Source organism: Phalacrocorax aristotelis, chromosome 28, assembly GCF_949628215.1.
Source record: "Phalacrocorax aristotelis chromosome 28, bGulAri2.1, whole genome shotgun sequence".
NCBI classification, from domain to species: domain Eukaryota; kingdom Metazoa; phylum Chordata; class Aves; order Suliformes; family Phalacrocoracidae; genus Phalacrocorax; species Phalacrocorax aristotelis.
Window position 1 is genome coordinate 761,687 of NC_134303.1, and position 17,040 is coordinate 778,726.

General features: G+C 69.1%; 3 protein-coding genes across 8 annotated transcripts in view; 1 reads left to right on the forward strand and 2 right to left on the reverse strand.

Moving 5' to 3' along the window:
• Positions 1-3,555, reverse strand: LOC142048847 (uncharacterized). 3 transcript variants are annotated; one of them, XM_075076100.1, is made up of 8 exons: positions 2,818-3,555; positions 2,143-2,637; positions 1,749-2,045; positions 1,581-1,661; positions 1,373-1,459; positions 750-794; positions 607-644; positions 1-473 (listed from the first exon to the last, which is right to left on the reverse strand). In XM_075076100.1, the coding sequence occupies exons 3-8, from the start codon at positions 2,038-2,040 to the stop codon at positions 342-344; spliced, it is 675 nt and encodes a 224-aa protein (XP_074932201.1). In that variant the 5' UTR covers positions 2,041-2,045; positions 2,143-2,637; positions 2,818-3,555; the 3' UTR covers positions 1-341. The 3 variants fall into 3 exon arrangements, with proteins under 3 accessions (XP_074932201.1, XP_074932200.1, XP_074932198.1); XM_075076099.1 differs by having other exon boundaries at positions 750-987; positions 2,818-2,955; XM_075076097.1 differs by lacking the exon at positions 2,818-3,555 and having other exon boundaries at positions 607-794; positions 2,143-2,264.
• Positions 3,556-4,001: 446 nt separating this feature from the next.
• TMED1 (transmembrane p24 trafficking protein 1) lies at positions 4,002-6,201 on the forward strand. The gene is made up of 4 exons (XM_075076101.1): positions 4,002-4,307; positions 4,843-4,940; positions 5,014-5,206; positions 5,882-6,201. The coding sequence occupies exons 1-4, from the start codon at positions 4,146-4,148 to the stop codon at positions 6,098-6,100; spliced, it is 672 nt and encodes a 223-aa protein (XP_074932202.1). The 5' UTR covers positions 4,002-4,145; the 3' UTR covers positions 6,101-6,201.
• A 3,626-nt stretch (positions 6,202-9,827) lies between these two features.
• The window catches only part of DNM2 (dynamin 2), a 33,238-nt gene continuing 26,025 nt past the window's right edge, over positions 9,828-17,040 (reverse strand). For 2 of the 4 annotated variants that reach the window (XM_075076180.1, XM_075076179.1), the window contains 7 exons: positions 16,170-16,283; positions 12,557-12,666; positions 12,052-12,163; positions 11,547-11,711; positions 10,896-11,128; positions 10,513-10,764; positions 9,828-10,245 (listed from right to left, as the gene is read on the reverse strand). In XM_075076180.1, the coding sequence (XP_074932281.1) occupies positions 10,176-10,245; positions 10,513-10,764; positions 10,896-11,128; positions 11,547-11,711; positions 12,052-12,163; positions 12,557-12,666; positions 16,170-16,283 (1,056 nt within the window). In that variant the 3' untranslated portion in view covers positions 9,828-10,175. The remainder of the gene's footprint in view (positions 10,246-10,512; positions 10,765-10,895; positions 11,129-11,546; positions 11,712-12,051; positions 12,164-12,556; positions 12,667-16,169; positions 16,284-17,040) is intronic. The other 2 variants (XM_075076181.1, XM_075076178.1) reach the window with 1 other exon arrangement.

Here is a 17,040-nt window from a genome sequence, read left to right on the forward strand (position 1 = left end):
TATTGGAACCAGAGCCGGCCCGGCGCAGAGACACGCCGGCACCGCGACGCCGCGACTTGGGGCGCCCAGCCGCGCGCCCGCGGCCTCGCCGGAGGCGAAGGTGCGAGGAGGAGGAAGAGGAGGACAAAGGTCATTTGCCAGCGGTGCGTCGGCACCTCTCCCGTGCCGGGGGTCCCACCGGCAGCTCCGGGAAGGCCCTGGCACGTCCCCGGGCCGGCGCGGTGCCGCGGGGGGCCGGTGTCTCGCTCACCCCAACTTCAGAGAGTCCCTTCCCTCGCGGTCGGGAGGGAGCTGGGCTCCGGTGCCGCGGGGAGCGCCGGCAGAGGCGGCACCACCGGGGCTCACGCCAACGACCTGAAGGTGCTGAAGTGGGGCGCCGGGGCGGGGGACGCCGGGGCAGGGGACGCCGGGGGGTGCCTCTGCGGGGACGCCGGGGACGTGCCGGTGCTGCCGCCGGCTCCCGCCTCCGTGTTCTTGCAGGGAGGGAGAGGCGGGGGTGAGCCCGGGGCAGCCGGGAGAGCCGGTGCCGAGCCCGTGCCGCTCCGGTGGACCCCGAAACCAACCCCAGCTGGGGCACGGGGACCCCCCCGGCCACCCCCCACTCACCATGCCGACAGCGTAGGCGCAGTTGTCATAGGAAAGCTCTGCGGAGAAAAAAGGGGATGTTTTTGGGGGGCCGGGGGTGGGGGGAGCGGTGTCGCCCGCTGCCAAGCGCGCACCGTCCGGCGTGGGGGGGATCCGGGCCTTACCGGTGGTGGGGGAACCGCGTTTCGGTCCAGCAAGACGCCTCCTGCCTGCGAAAAACAAAGGGGGTGGCAGCGCGGCGGGCAGGGGCGCGCGCGGGCAGGGAGGAGGCGGCGGGGAGCCCGACACCGCGGCTCAGCCGGGGGGTCCCCGGGGGGTGCCGGCGGGTTTCGGGGGCAGTGTAGCCGCGGAGGCACCGGCTCCGGCCGCTCTCACCTCTTTGCCGCTGTCTCCTGGTCTCGACTGGCGAGAGAGAAAACAGAGAGGGGTGGAGGCGCAGCCGGAGCTGCGCAGTGACGCCGGGGAGGACCCAGCGGGTGCCTTAAACCCAGCCCGGGTCACCGCACCCCAAACCACGACCCCCCGGGGGTTCCTGCCGCCGGTGACTTGCCCGGAACCGGCAACAACACTGGAAGGGATCCGCACGACGGCACCGGCATGCTCGTCCCCGAGGTGCCGCTCACCCCCGAGGTGGCACCGAAGCACGTGCCGCCCCGGCGGGGAGCTCCGAGGTGCCACCCCCCGCCAGCACAACCGGCGCTGCCCGGCTACAGACCCCCCGCCGGGCACCGCCGCCCCGGTGAGAGCACCCACCGCCCCCGTGAGAGCACCCACCGCCCCCACGCACCTCGCCAGGCCGTCACCGCCGCCGCCGCCAGCAGCAGCAGCACCAGGACGGCCGCGCCGACGGCGACCGGGAGAAGCCAGGAACGATCTGGAAGAGAGGAGAGGGCGGGGGGTCACCCGCAGGGACACCCCCGGCGCAGCCACGGCGGGTCACCAGGAACGAGCCGCCGGTGCTGCCGCCCAACCGGGCGGGTCCCCCGTGCCGATACCTTGCTGCAGAGTGGTCGAGGTGGGTAGGGGACGGCCGGTCGGGGCGGCGGTGGGGGGATGACAGCCGGCGTCACCTGAAGCTGGGGAGAAACACGCTGGGTTTGGGTCGGCGACGGTCCCGCCGCAGCCCGGCCAGGCCCCCCACCCGCCGCCCCCGCCGCCCGCACCGTTCACCACAATCTCCGCGCTGAACGCCGACGTCTGCCAGGCGCTGCCGTTATAGCTCCGGTACCGGCACTGGTAGCACCGGGACGCCGGGACGGCCCCGTCCAGGGTAAAATCAACCATGTGCTGGTCCGGCTTGGCCGAGACGCTCCGCATGGGGTCGCCGGCGCCCACCACGAAGAGCTCGAAGGCGCTGCCGGCGTAGCTCCGCGGGGCAATGCAGCTGATTTTTGGGGGACCCTCACCCCACTGAGTGAAGAGCCCAAGGGGTGGCACGAGCCTCTGCGCTGCCATGGCTCCTGCAAGAGAGGGACGGTGAGCGGGGAGCCGTGCCCGGCGCCGTGCCCCGTTCCGCCTCGGCCAACCCAAATTCGGGCAGAGGCGAGGGAAACGCACCTGCCACGATGAGGAGAAACCCAGCCTCATCATCCTCATCCTCCTCCTCGGGGTCCGGATGAGGGAGAGCCCTGCCGCGCAGACCCCGAGGCGCAGGAGCTCTCCGATGGGAAGAAGAGGAAGGATTTGCTCAAGACGTTTCATCACCCAGGAAGGAAATGACAGAAAGTCCCGAGCACAAATCAGGGTTGGGTTTTCTTTCCCCTCGTTGCACAAAAAAGACTTTTTCCACCCAAAAACCAGAGCGCCGGAGCTCAGCTCCGCATGAAACCGGCTCCTCTGCCACGGCCCGTCATTTCCCAGGGCTCGCTTCCCAATTACAGGGATATCACCAAAAAAGAGGTGGAAATGGGGCGGAATGAGGTGTCGCCCTGGGCAGACGCCCAACCGGAACCCTTGCCAGGGTTGGACGGCTTCGAACAGCTCCTGCGGTTCCTCCCCGGCACGTCCAGCTCCCGACGGCGCTGCCGGCCTCGGCGGGGATCGTTTTGCCTCCTAAATAAAAGGCAAAATTAAAAAAGATGCGAGGCGCACCAGAGCCCCGCGACCGGGGCGGGAAGGGGCCGGCGAGCCTCGGGGAGACGCACCTCGACGCGAAAATTAAAAAAGATGCGAGGCGCACCAGAGCCCCGCGACCGGGGCGGGAAGGGGCCGGCGAGCCTCGGGGAGACGCACCTCGACGCGCGAAAACGAGGGGCCACTGCCGGAGCCACCGCTGCCGAGGGATGCGACGGCACAGGTCGAGCCACCCGCCCTGCGCCCGCTTCCGCCTGCTGCTGCCCCAAAACCACGAGGAATCGGGGCCAAGAGGTCGGCCCGGGGCCAGGCAGCGGCGGCGGGGCGGGGGGATAGGGCCCCTGCGCCCGCCGTTGAGCCCTGGGGCTGAGCCAGGACCCGACACCACCCCCGGAGCCCTCCCTGTCTGCCCTCCAGCCGCTCAAACTGCCCCAAGCCCCCCACATCCACACCTAGCCAGCTAAATCTGCCCCGGGACACCCCAAATCTGCCCCTGCACCCCTCAAATCTGCCTTAAGGACGCCCAAAACTGCACCAAACCACCCAAATCTGTGCTGGGACGTCCAAAATCTGCCCCACAGACACCCAAATCTGCCTCATGGCCTCCCAGAACTGACCCACGACACCCCAAATCTGCACTTAACCACCCAAATCTGCCTCAGAGCCCCCCGTATCTGCCCCAGGATGCCCCAAATCTGCACCTAACCACCTAAATCTGCCTTGAAACACCTGTATCTGTCTCGGGACCTCTCAAATCTGCCCCAGGGACCCCCCATATCTGCACCTAACAACATGAACCTGCCTCAGGACCTCTCTAAACGGCCTCAGGGCCCCCCAGTCTGGCTCAGGACCCCCCAAACCTGCACCAAACCACCCAAATCCACCCTGGGACCTCCCATATCTGTCCCTTGGACCCTTAAATCTTCCTCAGGGACTCCCAACACTGCCCCAAGACCTCCCGAATCTGCACCCAACCACCTAAATCTGCACGTCACTCCCAAATCTGCCCCTAACCACCCAAATCTGGGCCAGGGGCCCCACATCTGTCCCAGGACCCCCCCAAATCAGCCCCAGGGCACCCCAGATCTCTACCTAACCACCTAAATCTGGGCCAGGGCCCCCATATTTGCTCTTGAGACCCCTAGACCTCTGCCTAACCACCTAAATCTGCCCCAGGACCCCCCGGGTCCGCCCCAGGCCCCGCCGCGGTGCACTGTGGGAGCCCGGCTCCCCCCGGGGGCGGCCGCGTCGGCCAATGAGAAGTTAGAACGAGCGGCGCCCGTGGAGAGCAGCCAATTAGCGGAGAGGATCCCTGGGGGGGCGGGGCACCGCGGCGGCCGCCAGGACCCCGGCCGGCCTCAGCGCTGCCTGAAGGCCCGCCTCCCCGCTCCCGCCTCAGGCACTCGCCGCTGCCGCCCGCTTCGGCCGGGCCCTGCGGGCGCGCGGCGGCGGGGCGGGGCCTGGCTTAAAGGCGCCGCGCGGCGGAGATGGCGGCGCGGTGGCTGTGGCTGCTGGCGCTGTGGGCTGGGCCCGCCGCCGCCGCCCCGCCGCCGCCCGACGCCGAGGTGACGTTCGTGCTGCCCGCCGGCCGCCGCCAGTGCTTCTACCAGGGCGCGCCCGGCAACGCCTCCCTGGAGGCCGAGTACCAGGTACCGCCGGGGCGGAGCCGGGCGGGGGGGCGTGGTCTGGGCGGGGGGCGTGGTCTGGGCGGGGCCAGGGTGCGGGGGTATTGAGGGGGCGGGGCCTGAAGCGGCCCGTAGCGGAGGGGGCGGGGCCTGTGGTGGACGGTACCGGGAGGGGGCGGGGCCTGGGGTGAACCGGTACCGGAGGGGGCGTGGCCAGGGCCGGGCCGGTACCGGAGGGGGCGTGGCCTGGGGTGGGTCGCTACCGGGGAACGCTGATACTGGTCCTGCACTGGGGGGCACTGGGAGGAAGGGGAGGGGGTCTCCGGTACCAGGAGGGGGCTGGGCGGGTCAGGAGAGGGGGCCTCCGGTACCGGGAGGGGTCCGGGCGGGGGCGGGGGGGTGTGTCCCTGGTAATGGGAGGGTGCTGGGTACGTGGGCAGGGGGTCCCCGGTACCAGGAGGGGGCTGGGCGGGCGGGTGCTGGTACCGGGAGGGGTCTGGGCGGGGCGGGGGGTCCCAGTCCCGGCGCTCCCCGGTGTCGCCATCCCCGGTTCCGGCAGGTGATCGGTGGGGCCGGGCTGGACGTCGACTTCTCCCTGGAGAGTCCCTCGGGGCTGCTGCTGGTCAGCGAGTATCGCCGCTCCGACGGCGCGCACACGTGAGCCCCGCCCTGCCCCGCCACGCCCCGCCACGCCCCGCCCCGCCCCGCCGACCCCGCTCTCCCCCTGCAGCGTGGAGCCCACCGAGGCCGGCGACTACAAGCTCTGCTTCGACAACTCCTTCAGCGCCATCTCGGAGAAACTCGTGTTCTTCGAGCTCATCTTCGACAGCGCCCAGGAGGAGGAGGAGGAGGAGGAAGGCGACGCCTGGCTGGAGGCAGCCGAGCCCGACGACACGCTGGACGTCAAGATCGAGGACATCAAGGTGGGGATGAAGGTCGACGAGGTCAAGTGCAAGGTCTTGCGGAGCCCGGGCGGCCCCGCCGGTGGGGCGAGGGGGGGGATTCTGCCCCCGGAGCCCCGCCTGCACCGGCGCCAGCTTTGCCGTTGGACTCGACGACCTCAAAAGGTCTTTTTTTTTTCAACCGAAATTATTCCCCGGTTCCGTGATTTCGCCGGGTGCCGCGGTGCTGAGCACGGGGAGGCCGCGGCCGTGCGGGCGCGGGGCCGGAGGCGGCCGCGGGGAGGGTCCGAGGGCTGGAACCCCTCTGGGGGAGCCGGGGGTGTTCAGCCCGGGGAGGAGGCGGCTCCCGCAGACGGGGCCGGGCTCCTTAGTCGGGCCCGCGGCGCCGGGGCGAGGGCGGGCGCTTTCAAACTCCCGGCGGGGAGATTCCGAGCGGAGCCGAGGCGGGAATTCCCCGGCGCCGAGGGGGGCGAGTCCCCGGGCCGGGGCGCCCCGAGAGGGGCCGATGCCCCGTGAACGCCGGAGGTGGGGCTGGACGGGGCTCGGGGCAACCCGCGCTCGGGGAAGACGTCCCTGCTCGGGGCAGGGGGCTGGGCTGGGCGAGCTCGAAGGGTCCCGTGTCCCCCCAAAGCACCTCGGGGTTCCCTGAGGGGGCCGCGGGGCGCGTCCGACCGGCGCCTCCCTCCCCGCCCCCAGGAATCCATCGAGACCATGAGGAGCCGCCTGGAACGGAGCATCCAGATGCAGACGCTGCTTCGAGCCTTCGAGGCCCGAGACCGTAACCTGCAGGAGAGCAACCTGGGCCGCGTGAACTTCTGGTCGGCCGTGAACTTGGGCGTGCTGGTGGTGGTGGCCTTCCTCCAGGTCTACATGCTGAAGAGCCTCTTCGAGGACAAACGGACGGTGCGGACGTAGACGGGACGGACGCGGGACTCCGCTGCCTGCCGGGACGGCGCCGGAGGAGCGACGTGTCCCCGCTTCTCCCTCCCGGCCGGGATTAAACCTGCCCGACTTCCTTCCCCGGTGTCTTGGAGCCGACGCGAACCCCGGGCGAGGGGGGTTTGGGGGCGAAACCGGGGGCGCTGCCCCCCGTATTTAATCACCGAAGGGCCTCAGACGCGTGTCCCCCCCCCCAGACGCGCGTCCCCCCCAGAATCGCGTCCCTTGCTCCAATAACGTGTCCCTGAGCCTTTTAGGAAAGAATCCACTTATTTGGGGCACTGGGGGAGTCACGGGGATGATTCCCATCGCCCCCCCCCAGGGTCTCCCTGCGGCTCGGGGGGATTCAGGGGGGCGGGGGGGGGCCCGTCCTCCGCAGGAGGGGGCTGAACAGAACCGAGGGCGGCGTGAGGAGAACGCGGAGCACTGAAAACGCCCCGAAAAGGGGATCTGAGCAGCAAACATCGCTCCTGGTGCCGGTAAATGGGGAGGGGGTGGGGATGGAGGTGGGGTTGGGGCGGGGGGGAACACTCGGAAATCGGGGGGGCTCGGGGTGGCACGGCCGGCGGGGCTCAGAAGGGCCGGGGGGGCGCGGATGGAGCCGCTCTCCTGGGGGGAGGAAAAAGAGAGGAAAAAGAGAATAAAAAGAGGGTTTAGTGAGAGCGGAGCCTCCCCCCACCCCTGGGGGTCCCGGGTGAGGGACCCCCCCCGCACCGTGTGGCTGCTCCGGCCGCAGGAGACCCCCAGAGCGGGGACCCCCGAGCCCTGCCGACGCCGGGAGAAGCACTGGCCGAGCCCGGAGCCCCTCGTCACAGCGCCCGCCACGGGCCGCGGTGCTGGGGGGGGGTCTCGGCCGACGGACCCCTCGCTGGGCCGCAGCGAGACCCGGTGGAGCAGCCGGGGGGAGCCGGGGCCGCGGCCCCCCCCGCCCCGCGACCACCCTGCGACCCCCCCCCCCTTTTTTATTCCATGGCCTCATGGAGCGGGCTGGGTTGGAGCCCCCACCTCGGGAGGCGGCTGAACCGCACCGGCAGCAGCTTCAGCAGCCTGCGGGAGAGACCCCCGGATCCGCGACCCCCAAAGCCCCCCCGGATCCGAGCCCCCCAAAGCCCCCCGGATCCGAGCCCCCCAAAGCCCCCCGGATCCGAGCCCCCCAAAAGCCCCCCCCCCGGATCCGAGCCCCCCCAAAGTCCCCCCCGGATCCGCGACCCCCCAAAGCCCCCCCGGATCCGAGCCCCCCAAAGCCCCCCTGGATCCGCGACCCCCAAAGACCCCCCGGATCCGAGCCCCCCAAAGCCCCCCTGGATCCGAGACCCCCCCAAAGCCCCCCCGGATCCGAGACCCCCAAAGCCCCCCGGATCCGCGACCCCCAAAGCCCCCCCTGGATCCGCGACCCCCCCAAAGCCCCCCCGGATCCGAGACCCCCAAAGCCCCCCTGGATCCGCGACCCCCAAAGCCCCCCCTGGATCCGAGCCCCCCAAAGGCCCCCTCGGATCCGAGACCCCCCAAAGCCCCCCCGGATCCGCGACCCCCCAAAGCCCCCCCGGATCCGCGCCCCCCAAAGCCCCCCCGGATCCGAGACCCCCAAAGGCCCCCCCGGATCCGAGCCCCCCAAAGCCCCCCCGGATCCGCGACCCCCCAAAGCCCCCGGATCCGAGACCCCCAAAGCCCCCCGGATCCGCGACCCCCAAAGCCCCCCCGGATCCGAGACCCCCAAAGCCCCCCCGGATCTGAGACCCCCAAAGTCCCCCCCGGATCCGCGACCCCCCAAAAGCCCCCCCCGGATCCGAGCCCCCCAAAGCCCCCCCGGATCCGAGCCCCCCAAAGCCCCCCTGGATCCGAGACCCCCCAAAGCCCCCCCCCGGATTCGAGCCCCCCAAAGCCCCCCGGATCCGAGACCCCCAAAGCCCCCCCCGGATCCGAGACCCCCCAAAGCCCCCCCCGGATCCCAGCCCCCCAAAGCCCCCCCCGGATCCGAGCCCCCCAAAGCCCCCCTGGATCCGAGACCCCCAAAGGCCCCCCCGGATCCGAGACCCCCAAAAGCCCCCCCCAGATCCGAGCCCCCCAAAAGCCCCCCCCGGATCCGAGCCCCCCAAAGCCCCCCCTGGATCCGAGACCCCCAAAGCCCCCCCCAGATCCGAGCCCCCCAAAAGCCCCCCCCGGATCCGAGCCCCCCAAAGCCCCCCCGGATCCGAGCCCCCCACCGGCACTGGGAGGCAGGAGGGCGAGGGAAGGGGGAGCCCGACCCCCCCCAAAAGCGCCAGAGACTTTCCCCGCAAAGCGGGAATTATTTTTTTTTTCCCTTTATTCTTTTTTTTTTTTAACTTTTTTTTAGTTCATTAATGGGTACAGACCGGAGGCACTTGCAGGCTGGCGGCCGGGCGGGGGCAGCGCCCAGGGGCGAGCGCCCGACGGGACCCCTGCCCGCGTGGGGACGCCGCCGCCCCCCCGAGAGGCGGGCTGGGGGGGGTGGGGGGGTGCCCGGCCGGACGCCAGCAGCCGGCGCGGCAGGCTGGGCTCGTTAATGGATTAATTTGGGGTGGGGGGCGACGGACCCCCAAGGGCACCTCGCCGCGAAGGGGGGGGCTCGGCGCTCCCGCAGCCCCGCTGGGGGGGGGGAGGTCGATGTTTTTAAAAAACCTACATTATTTTTGGGTCGGGGGGGGGTGGTTTGGTGGTTTTTTTTCTCTTTTTCCTTTTCCTTTTTTTTTTTTTTTTTGGTGTTTTTGTTTTTTTTTTTGAATAGAATTGATAGAGTCTGTAAAAATATTTACAACCTCCGCTCCCAGCCGCGGCGCGGCCCCCCCCGGGAAGGCACCGGTGTGTGAGGCGGCGGCGGGAGGGGTGGGGGGGACACGCTGCGGGCGCGGGGGGGGGGCCGAGCGCCCTCCCGGCCACCGACCCCCAACCCCGGGACGCCGCAGCCTTGCGCGGGGTTATTGGGGGGGGGGGGGGGGGGGGGGCAGCTGCATCCTCCCCTCCCCCCCCCCAGGAACCCCCTTTGCCCTGGGCGGGGGTGGGGGGCTCGAGGCAGCGGGGAGACACGCTCCCTCCTCTTCCTCGGGGCTGGGAACGCCCGCTGCGGGCGAGGGGTCGCGACGCCAACCCCGGGGAGGCCCCGGCGCGTTGCGCCCCGTCCCCGCCGCGTTCCTCCAGCCTCCCTCGCGCCGAGCCCGGCCTCGCCGAGGAAATACCTGAGGTCGGCGGCCGGGGCGGCCCCTCGCGAGGCAAGGCCCAGCTGCGGGGTCTGCTCCTGCTCCGCGGCGGGCCAGGGTCATCCGCGGATCGCTGCCCGCAGTCCCATCGTTTTCCATATATAAATTTTCCTCAAAGCTATAAAAACTGAAATATAGGCTATGGTCAAGATTAGCAATCGGCTTTCGGGTTTGGGAGAGGAAAACCAAAAATCACTAAGTTTTATATATAATATATTAATACAAAAAATTCTGGTGGGGGTCGTGGTGGGGGGAGGAGGAGGAGGAAAAAGGAGGAAGCAAGCGAATCGGCAGGAATCGGATCAGCTCGAGGAGCTCCTGGGCGCCGCCAGAGACGGGCGGCGGCGTTTGAACCGGCCGCCTCCGAGCTCTCCCGCCCGCGCCGCGCACATTCAGGCCGCCCCACGGCACCGAGCGCCGCCGGCGTCCCGGGGGGGCGGGAGAGAGGAGAGGGATTTCGGACAAAGTGCAATATTCCAACCCCCAAAAAATATATATAATCCTCCGCGGTTTATTATACAGGTGGGGGGCAGAGCGGGGCGCGGCGGAGGCGAGGGAAAAACCGCCCGGCCTCAACCGCCGCCGCCGGCGTCGGCGCGCCAGGGCCGAGGAGGGGGCCGCGGCGCGCTGCGGGGGGGATCGGCCGCGGCCGAACCGCTCCGCTGAGCTGATCGCAGGTAGGATGGTTTCAAAATCAGAGAGATTAGACGCAGGGTTGGGGGTTTGGGGGTGGGTTGGTTTGTTGTTTCCCCTTTTCCCCCCCTCAAAACAACGGCAAAGGGAAGCGGCGGGCGTGGGGGCAGCCGCTCCGGGAGTCGCCACCAGCCCCTGGGCGCTTAATCGAGCAGGGAGGGCTCGGCCGGTCGGATAATGGTGGGCCGGTTCGGCGCGGCCGGGGGTCTTCTGCTGCAGAGAGAAGGGGAACAGAGGCGTGAGCGCGGCGGCCTCGCGGCGGCGGCTCGGCTCAAGGCCGCGTCCCAGCGGGACCTCGCTCGCGGCACGGGGACGAGGGGGAGCGGGGCTCCCGCCCCGGGATCTGCCGCCGACCGAGGGGTTTCGCACCTCGGAGGCGTTCAGGAAAGCCCGAGGGGGGCCGCAGAGCACCCCACGCCCCCTCGGGAGGGCGGGAGCCTGCCCCGGCCCCGGGCAGCCTGCCGAAGCGCGTTCCCTTACCTGGGCACGCCGGGAGGAATGCCGGGGGGGACGCGTGCCGGCCGCGACGGGATCTGAGGAGGGGCTGAGAAGGGGTCGTTATTAGCAGCAAAGATGTTCTGGGGTCCAGGACGCGAGGGGATGGGGGGAGCCGCGAAGGAGGGTCCCCCGGCGGGGATGGGGATGAGGGGCGGCCCCGGCGTCGGACCCCTGACGGCCGGCGGCCGGCCCGGCGGCAGGACGACGGAGGGAGGTCTGCGCTGAGGCGGGGGGCTGCGGAGGAGAGAAAGCACCTCAGGGGGCGGAGCGCCGGCAGCCCGCAGCCCCTCCTTTCCCCCTGGGAGAACGCCCAAATCCGAGTTACCCGCGTCGGCGCCGCCGCTTCCCCTCCCCGCCGAACGTACCTGTGCCCGCTGCTCGTCTGCAGCCACGTGTCGTCCACGGGCGGGGGAACCGGCGTGGAGACGGTGCTGGTGCTGATGTCCCCGATGATGTTCAAGGCCTCCTTCAGGGCGTGGTACATGCGCAGCATGTCGTCCCTGCGCTGCGCCTGGTCGGCCGACTCCTCCATCAGGCTGTTCTGGTCGGCGGAGGAGTACAGGTAGGCCAACAGCTCCGAGTGGATGAAATCCTTGGTCTGAGGAGGAAAACGAGCGAAGGTCGGCCCCGAGATACGGAACCCGGCAGTGTCGGTAGATGTGGGGTAGGAGCCGGAGCACCCGGAGGCGCGGGGGCCGCCCCTCCCGGCTCTGGAAGGGACGCGGAGCGAGTCGGGACTCGCGGGAGGGTTCAGCGCCCCCCGTTCGCCAGAACCGGGGCGGGAGGAAAGGCCGAGACGCGAAGCGCCCTCAGCACAGGCGCTGCCACGCAGCCCGAGGGCAAAGACGTAGAAATGAAGAATCGAAAGATCACCAAATCCCGTGGTTGGGGCCTGGCTCGGTGACGAGGGCGGCGCGGCCCCGTCTCGCCCCCGGCGCTGAGCGGGGCCCAGGTCTCCTCGCCGGCGCCCGGGGCGCCCCGAAAGCCCCGGCAGCTCCCCGCCGCCCGCCACTCACGTTGTTTATCATGAGGTGCATTATCGTCTTTGGCATGAGGTCCCGGATGGACTTGTTGATGATGCCGACGTAGGAGTCGACAAGGTTGCGGATGGTTTCCACCTGGCGCTCCAGCTGCGGGTCCATGGAGAAGGTGTTCTCCTGGGCGCCGTCCTCGTTCTCAGTCTGCTCAGGGAAAGCAGGGCACAAGTTACTGTCGGGCTCCGACAGACCCGGAAAGAAACCCCTCTGCTCCACACTTATTCCCTGTCCCTTCCACCTAGGTCCATCCTACGCGGATGCTTTTGCGGCACGGACTCGCGCCGCGTTATAAAGTTCGTCCTCTTCTGCGATACCACGGCATTTTCCAGGGTATCCGAGAACCTACTGTGACACACCGGGACCCAAGCCAAGAGCTCCCAGGTCTGAAGGCTCCTCTGGCAGCCTCTCCCCGGGCCGGTCTCGGACAGCACCCCGCGGCCAGCCTGCTCCGGGAGGGCTCGGGCAAGTCAGAGGGAGTGTTTACTTGGTCTTTCTCTGGGTAAACTCCCGCTCGGAGGAAGGAGGCTTTCCAGCTGTCCACGTCTTCCTGGGAGTCGCAGGCCAGCTCGATCTGACGGAGGTCCTTGTACACATTCCTAGGGAAGAGGGAGCAGAGCCGGGGGTGAGGACCCTGAGGGCGGCCGGGAGCGCGGCTCGGGGGCGGGAGGCTCAGCAGAGCACCGGTGAGGCCTCCAGCACCACGAGCCCTCGACACCAGGGAGCCCGAGGAAGCCTCAAATCCCTCCAGAACGTGGATATAAATACTGGGGAAGCTGCCGCTTCCTCTGGAGAAACGCTCCCCCAGCAGCTCACAGGCGCTCCTGCCTCGGAGCGCGACGCCGAGCGGACGGGGAAGCCGGCCGCGCGGCCCCGGTTCGGACCAGCCCGCCGAGCCCGGCGCGCGTTCGGCTGCGTGTCGAGCCCGGCGCGACGCCCGGAGGCATTCCGGGAGGCAGCCGGCCGCCGCCGCTCCGGCTCGCGGCCCTTACCTTTGCTCTGTGTTGAAGATGGCAAAGACGTGCTTGTTGGACATAAAGCCCTTCTCCACGTCCCTGATTTTCAAGTTATCCAAAGGCAACATGTATTTCTTCTCCTTCTCCTGGAAGGGGGGACAAGGGGAAGGGAGGGGTGAGGGCGAGCGGCGCTTTGCCGACGCCGGCGAGACGCCCCGAGCAGAAGGAAAAGCCAAGCCCTAGGAGCACCGCACGCGGGGACCGGCGCTCCCGCGACGGAGGGGGCAGCCGTTTCCTCACGCCCCCGCCACGCAAGGGCCACCGAGCCGCGCTTTCCGGCTCGGCCCACGGCACGCCGTCCCCCCGCCAGAGCCGAGAGCTCGACCCGGGACGGAGCGACCTGCTCCCCGCCCCCCAGGAGCCTCCCCCCGGATCAGCCGCGGCTCCGGCGCGAGAACGGACCGCGAGTCCCCCCGGCTTCGCCGCCTTCCCAAGGGCGCGCCCGGCCGCGCCGAGGAAGCCACCGGAGAAAGGGATTTGGTCCCTGCAGGGCTGCGGGCAGCCCCGGGACGCTGCCCGACGGCTGCCCTGCCTGCGCCGTAGCTGCCCTCCCTCGGCACGGCACGGGGCCGGCTCCTCCGGAGCCCACCGCGCCGGCTCCGGGGGGCCCCAGGGACTCGCCCCCCGCCCCCACCGGCGCCCATCGGTGCCGGAGGGCAGGGCTGGAAGGAGCCGAGGCCTCGCAGTCTGGCACGAAGGCGGCTGCCGATGTTAAGAGGCTGCTCTGCGGCCCCGCCGAGGGGCCACCCAGCCGAGCCGCTGCCGAAACGCCACATCTGGAATTGTTTAGAACAGCTCCAGCTCCACTTTGTCTCCAGATGCTGCGCACACGGTCCCAAAAAGTGACGTTCGCCTTTGTAGAGAGGCCACGAACCCAAAGCCTTCCCCCCCCCCGCCCCCCTTCCACCGCCGCCCCACACTCCTCCTCATGATTTCCTGAAAAACCCACAACTTTTTTCCAGACTGGATTCGGTTGCAAGGACTTTGCCACGTCAGAAGAGAGACAAAGCAGTTTCCTTTCGCCCATCGGGCTTCTCTCCTTATTAAAAAAAAAAAAAAAAAAAAAAAAAAACACAAAACCAAAAAAAAAAACAAACCCAAAACAAAACGGGAGGGGGAGAAATTAAAACTAACCCCCCCCCTGGATGCCGTGGGAAGCCGGAGACTCCAGCCCAGCCTGCCCAGTGTTCAGACTACCTGTTCAGGAGGGTTTAAAGTTGTACAGTAGTCTGCACATTGGTTAGATCGGGTTTGGCCGAGCAGCGCCCCAGCAGCGCCCCAGCAGCCGCAAGGTAAGGGGGTGGGGGGTGTGTTGGGGGGGGGGAGAGCCCGGATTCGGCCCTTTTTTAGGGAGATTAAATAGATTTTTTGCTCCGACTCGCGGAGGCGGCGTGGTTTTGGGGGGGGGTTTGGGTTGGTTTTTTGCCTCGGCGGCGCGAGCGGGAGGGCAAAGCCATGGGGGGAGCCCGGCCGGGCGCCGCTCCCCACGCTTCCCCCCTCGCGGCGGGGAGGCCAGGGGGTGGGCTCCATCCCCCCCAAAACCCCCAGGGCGCTGGGTGCCGGCTCTGCAGCGCTCGGCGGGCTCGTTTTTTTAAACGGCGGGGGTTTGGGGAGGGGGGGGTTTGGCGGTAGCGGGGGGCAGGGAGAGCTGGGCTTCCAGAAGACAGAGCCTCATTCATCCCCGGCCGGCTGGTTCTCATTACCCGCCGCGGAGGGGCCAGGCGTGCCCCCCGAGCGGCCTCCGCGCAGGAAACCAGGGGAGCACCGGCGGGGTCCGACGAGGGGGGAAGCATGCCGGAGGGAGCGTTACCAGCTCGACACGTCTCCTTCTCTTTTAGGAGGCAGGTTTAAAGAGGGCTGGGTGGGGGGCGGCCGGGGAAGAGAGGTTAAAACGGGACTGCACGGCTCGGGAGAGACGTTCACCTTTGCAGAGCGCTTGGAAGATAAAGGATGAACAAAGGAAGGCCGGGCTTTGCCCTCGCGCCCGACGTCCAGCCGCCGAGCGGCTCCCGGGAAATAAAAAGTTGTGTTCACGTCTCCTTTTTCTGACCCGCGTGCTGGGCTCTGGCGAGGCGGCGGCCACACCGAACCCCTGGCGTACCCCCCGAACGCCCCGCGAGCCAGCACCCCCCCGCCCCCCGCCCCTCACCGCAGCATCTGGCCGGGCGGCCGGTGACGTAAGGGGAAAGGCGAGATCATGGGCCGATTTTTCAGACTGTGGGGGCGGAAATGCTGGAAAATCTGAAATACGAAAGTGGCGCGGCCGAGACCGCGACGCCACGGAGATGGTGGCTCCGGCAGCTCGGACAGGGCGCGGGCAGGAGATGCCGGCCCTGCCACCGGCCGGTTCCCGGGAGGGTCGAGCCCAGAGAAATCGCTTGGGGTTTGAGCGGTGAAATCCCGATTTTTGGGGTGAGCTACCGACGCCCCGGGCAGGCCGGGGAGCGGGATGTGCAGCCCGAGGGCTGGGAGGCGGGAGATCCCCCGACGTGGGTCGGGCAAACGGGGCTGGGAGCAGCGGCGGCCCCTTCCCGGACACCCAACGGGGGACAAGAAGGGACCTGTGGGGTCCCGGCCCACAGAAACCCCAGGAGCAGAGGGAATTGGGTTCCCTCCCGGCACCGGCTGGGGAGGGGGGTCGGGGTCGCCGCGCGATGCCCCCCGCCCCGGCGCGCACCCCACCTCCCGCCCGCCGCAGGCAGGGCTGCGGGGCAGCGGGGGTGCCTCGGCCGTCCCCGCCGGGAGGGCAGCGCGGGCTCAGCCGGCTCCTGCCCAGCCCAGATCCCGCTCCCCATTTCCCCCCAGCTTTGATGGCAGCAGCTCCGCCCCGGCGCGGGGACATTAACCCCATCGGGCACCTCCTGCCCCAACGCGGCCTTTGGGCGACGTGAGACCAGCGCCGCCGCAACCCCGGGGGGAACGGCCGAGGGGGGTCGGGGCTTGGCGACGATAAACTGCCGGTCCCAGGGGGTCAGAGACTACGCTTTCCTTCGCCCACAGCCAAGCCCTGCGCGGCACCGGCGGTTTTCCTTTCCCCAGGGCCAGAACGGAGACGGTTTCCCTCCCGGCCCCCCGCGCCGCAACTCCGGCTTTGCCGTTTTGGGATGGATAAACCGGGAACCGGCTGCCGACCCGGCTTCGGGGGCTGGGACGGGGCAGGGAGGTGGTAAAGGGAGGTCCCCGGTCCTTCTTGGAGGTCTCGCAACAAGGGCGATGGGAGACAAAGAAACCCTCCCCTGAAAGAGGCAGGGCACAGCGGGTGCCGCACGGCACGGCCACCCCCCCTGGGCTCGGGGCAGCCGGACCCCGCAGGACCTCCCCTTGCCCGTGTCTCCCGGTTTATCTGTGTTTACACAATGCCGAGGTCTGGGGGAGCGTGCGGAGACACGGGATTTGCCGGCTGGGGCTGCGTGGCGTCCGCAGGGCACCCTCCAGAGGAGACCCGCGCTCCTGCACGTCCGGAGACCGATGATGCTCATCACTCCTGGGTGCTCATTCGCACCCCCGGCCCGAGGCTCTCCTCGCCCGCGCCCCGTGAATCACAGAGCATCCCCCCGCCCAAACCCCATCCTTCCGCGCTCGCACGCACCTCCTCGTCCTTGTACCAGGACAACGACTCGGCCGTCAGCACGAACCAGTACTCCTTGGAGCCTCCCTTCATGATGCTGATGTTGTTGATGGTCAGCCAGCCTCTGCGGATCACCTGGAGAGAGAGGAGTGGCGGTGGGGAGCGGAGGGGAGGAAGGAAGAAGAGGTTACAGGCTACTGCGAAGTCCCTGGGGGGAGATCCCCAGACAGAGAGCAAGGGGAAGCGCTCCCGAGCCCAAAAGCCCCCCTAGTCCCGTCACAGAAAGCCCTAGCCTCAGCGGAAGACCCTCAACCAGGCAGATTTCGAGGCCCCGTCTCACAGGTAAGCTAGCAGCACGTGGCGGGGACGTCTGGAGCTCTTCCAGCTCCCACAGCTGGGCGAGGAAAGCAGCGAGCCCCTGCCCACGCTCGCGGCAAGAGGCTGCGGCAACGGCCAGACCCGAACCCTACTCCGCGTTAACTCCGGTCAGCCGGCAGCAGCCTGGCCCCGCGCAGGAGAGGTGACGCAGAGCAAAAGCTCCGGTGCCCCAACGGGACGAGACAGGCAGGAATTCAGAGCGTGTCTCGGGTTTAAGAGAGGACCGGAGCTGCCCGGGGGCGTTACGGTCCCTGCCGAGGGGTGTTTTGGGGTGTCCCGCACCGGGGCGCTGGTGCCGCTCCGTCCCGAAGGTCGGCAGGGAGCGTGGCGGTGCCGGGAGCACCGTAACAAGCAGACCCCAGCCTCCGCCCCGCCTGTTTCAAAGCCACCGCCCGCGAACAAGGCTAGGAAAGGTCTGCGGAGCCTAACGGAGCCCTGTCAGCTGGGGCACGTTCCTCGGAGCAAGGACCAACTTACCCAGTCCAGCAACTACCGGAGCCGCTCTCCCCATCCC

Bases quoted from the DNA above. Each gene is read 5' to 3' on its own strand.
- TMED1 (XM_075076101.1), top strand. From the start codon at position 4,146: ATGGCGGCGCGGTGGCTGTGGCTGCTGGCGCTGTGGGCTGGGCCCGCC. The intron at 4,308-4,842 runs GTACCGCCGGGG...CGGTTCCGGCAG, and splicing joins CCCTGGAGGCCGAGTACCAG to GTGATCGGTGGGGCCGGGCT. The intron at 4,941-5,013 runs GTGAGCCCCGCC...CTCCCCCTGCAG, and splicing joins CGCTCCGACGGCGCGCACAC to CGTGGAGCCCACCGAGGCCG.
- LOC142048847 (XM_075076097.1), bottom strand. From the start codon at position 2,040: ATGGCAGCGCAGAGGCTCGTGCCACCCCTTGGGCTCTTCACTCAGTGG. The intron at 1,662-1,748 runs GTGCGGGCGGCG...GTTTCTCCCCAG, and splicing joins CGCGGAGATTGTGGTGAACG to CTTCAGGTGACGCCGGCTGT. The intron at 474-606 runs GTGAGTGGGGGG...CCTCCCTGCAAG, and splicing joins GCGCCTACGCTGTCGGCATG to AACACGGAGGCGGGAGCCGG.